The 2,160-nt window shown below is 45.2% G+C and overlaps 1 protein-coding gene across 1 annotated transcript; it reads right to left on the bottom strand.

The window, feature by feature from the left end:
* Nucleotides 1-5: 5 nt before the first annotated feature.
* Nucleotides 6-2,004, bottom strand: LOC110314880 (UDP-glucuronosyltransferase 1-6-like; the record flags this gene model as incomplete). Its single annotated transcript, XM_021189083.2, has 1 exon — nt 6-2,004. A coding segment is annotated over exon 1 (819 nt), but the record flags the coding sequence as incomplete, so codon positions are not given.
* Between the last annotated feature and the right edge of the window lie 156 nt (nt 2,005-2,160).

Genomic DNA, 2,160 nt, shown 5'->3' with positions numbered 1-2,160 from the left:
CCTCCAATGAAGATCATGTTGGGCATGACTGGCCTGGGATATTCGAACACAAAATCATACCGTAACAGCCACAGAGAATTCTGGTGTAAGGCAGGTAGGGACATATCTCTCTTGAGGAGGTCTGAGGCAATAATTTCATACTTTGAATACAGACAATAATATAGGTAGTTTTCCAAGATGTTAACAATGAAGTTGGCCAGCCGTTGTGGAAAAGTCATGTGGTCTGAGAATTTGGTGTAGAATCTGGGAACATAGGACACAGGGCTTGGGCTTTGACCAAGCATGTGTTCCAGAGAGGCTGGGAATCCTCTGAAGAGATAGACAGAGGGCAAGTGCAGATATTCAGCCAGGATAACACCACAGGGCATGGCTGGGTCTGTGAACAGAGCATCAAACTGGTTCTCCCTGAGGAAGCTGAGGGTGGCAGAGTCCTTCAGGAGGCTCTGGCAGCTGAAAAAGCACATGTCCACAACGAGCATGTTGTTCCTGTACTCTCTTAGAGGACCCATCAGAGGGGCACCTGGAACAAAGTGGTTCTTTCCAAAGGTGCGAAAACGGGTCTGCAGTTCTTCTAAGTTGTAGGGAACTGGGAAGCTTTTCCTCCTGTAGTATTTGGATTCTCCCAAAAGCAAATTGACTCCCGGCACTAGCACCACAATGTCATGTCCTCGTTCACTGAGATGCTCCACTATCTCCTTCATGCTAAGCCAGTGGCTTCCATCCTGGGGGACCACCAGCAGCTTGTCACCTAGAACTGAGCCCCAAAGCACTAAGAAGAGAAACCCTGCAGGAAGTCTCTGAGCAGCAGGAAGAAGGCAAGCCATCCTAGGGAAGGGAAAGCAACAATGAGCACCTCTGAAGCTGTAGGGCTCTGTGCTCCTCCCTCTCACACACTCAGTGATCTCCGTGCTCCCTGCCTTCCTCTCCCTTGCACTAAGCCATGCCCTGATATATGAAGGGAGCTAAATTAATATTTAACCATCTTAAGCAGGTAGCTGACTCTGTGCAGCCTATCAGCCTTTATCAGAGATTCTAGGTTTCTTATCTTTTTCTCCATTAATGGGCTTATCCCTGCAATGGGTCTTTGCTACTGTTTAAGCACAACCTGGAGGGAGCAGACCTTGGCCTTATAAGGTTAGTGGAGAAATGGTTCTCTGTCAATGCTCTACCAACTTTGTTCACAACAAGGGGGAAGCCCTAACTTAATAGAGGACATATTTGATGTTCAAAGCAACACAGAGCCCTCTCCTCCTCAGAATTTTTAATCTTCACCTTCTTCTGTGTCTTTGGGCCTATGTGGCTCTATCTTTACAGGATGCTAATCTTACAGGGTGGGACCCATCCTAAGGATCTCATCTTCACTAAGTCCATCTGCAAGGACTGCACTACCAAGCTCAATTTCGTAAGTGCGGGCCACTGACTTCAGTGTAGTTTCTCGGGACAAACAAGTTAGGCCCTAACCCCCCACCCATGTCCACACACAGTAAAAACCTCAGAGTGCAGTTATGGCCAGTCTTCTATGGGCCAGAAACTGAGGTTGCTGCCTAAGCAAAGGATAGTAGTTGTAACCCCAGTAGCTTTGAAAGAAACTAAATTTAGCTACCTCTGTTTAACTGTTAACAAACTCTTGGTCTTTGAATTTCTTCACAGTCATCAAATGGTTAAAAATGATGGCAAGTTTAGTTTTTTAAACCTAACTGAGAACAAGGGATGAAATTTGGTTGGTAAAACACTTGCTTAGTCAGTAACCTTTGCCCTCTGGAAGGGAGAAGCAGAAGGATCAGAAGTTCAAGGTCACCCTAGCTATATAGTGAGTTTGAGGACAGCCTGGAATTCATGAGTGTTTGCCTCAAAAACAGAAGCGGGCCTGAAGAGATGGCTCATCAGGTGAGAACACTGGCAAGTCCTCCAGAGGACCAAAGTTCAATTCCCAGCACCCACACAGCAGCTAACAGCTATGTGTAAACCGGGCTCCAAGGGCTATGCTACCCTCTTCTGACCTCAGTGGACATATTCACAACACATATTTACATATAGGCAAACACCCATACACATAAGACTAAAATCAATAATATGTCAAAAAAAATTTTTTTGTTGTTCCTTTGGTTAGGTTTGTTTTTTTGTTTGCTTGTTTGTTTTGGGTTTTTTTTTTTTTTTTTT

Source organism: Mus pahari, unplaced genomic scaffold, assembly GCF_900095145.1.
Source record: "Mus pahari unplaced genomic scaffold, PAHARI_EIJ_v1.1 scaffold_16338_1, whole genome shotgun sequence".
NCBI classification, from domain to species: domain Eukaryota; kingdom Metazoa; phylum Chordata; class Mammalia; order Rodentia; family Muridae; genus Mus; species Mus pahari.
Note: the sequence above shows the minus strand (reverse complement) of the source record. Positions and strands in the feature narration are given on the sequence as shown.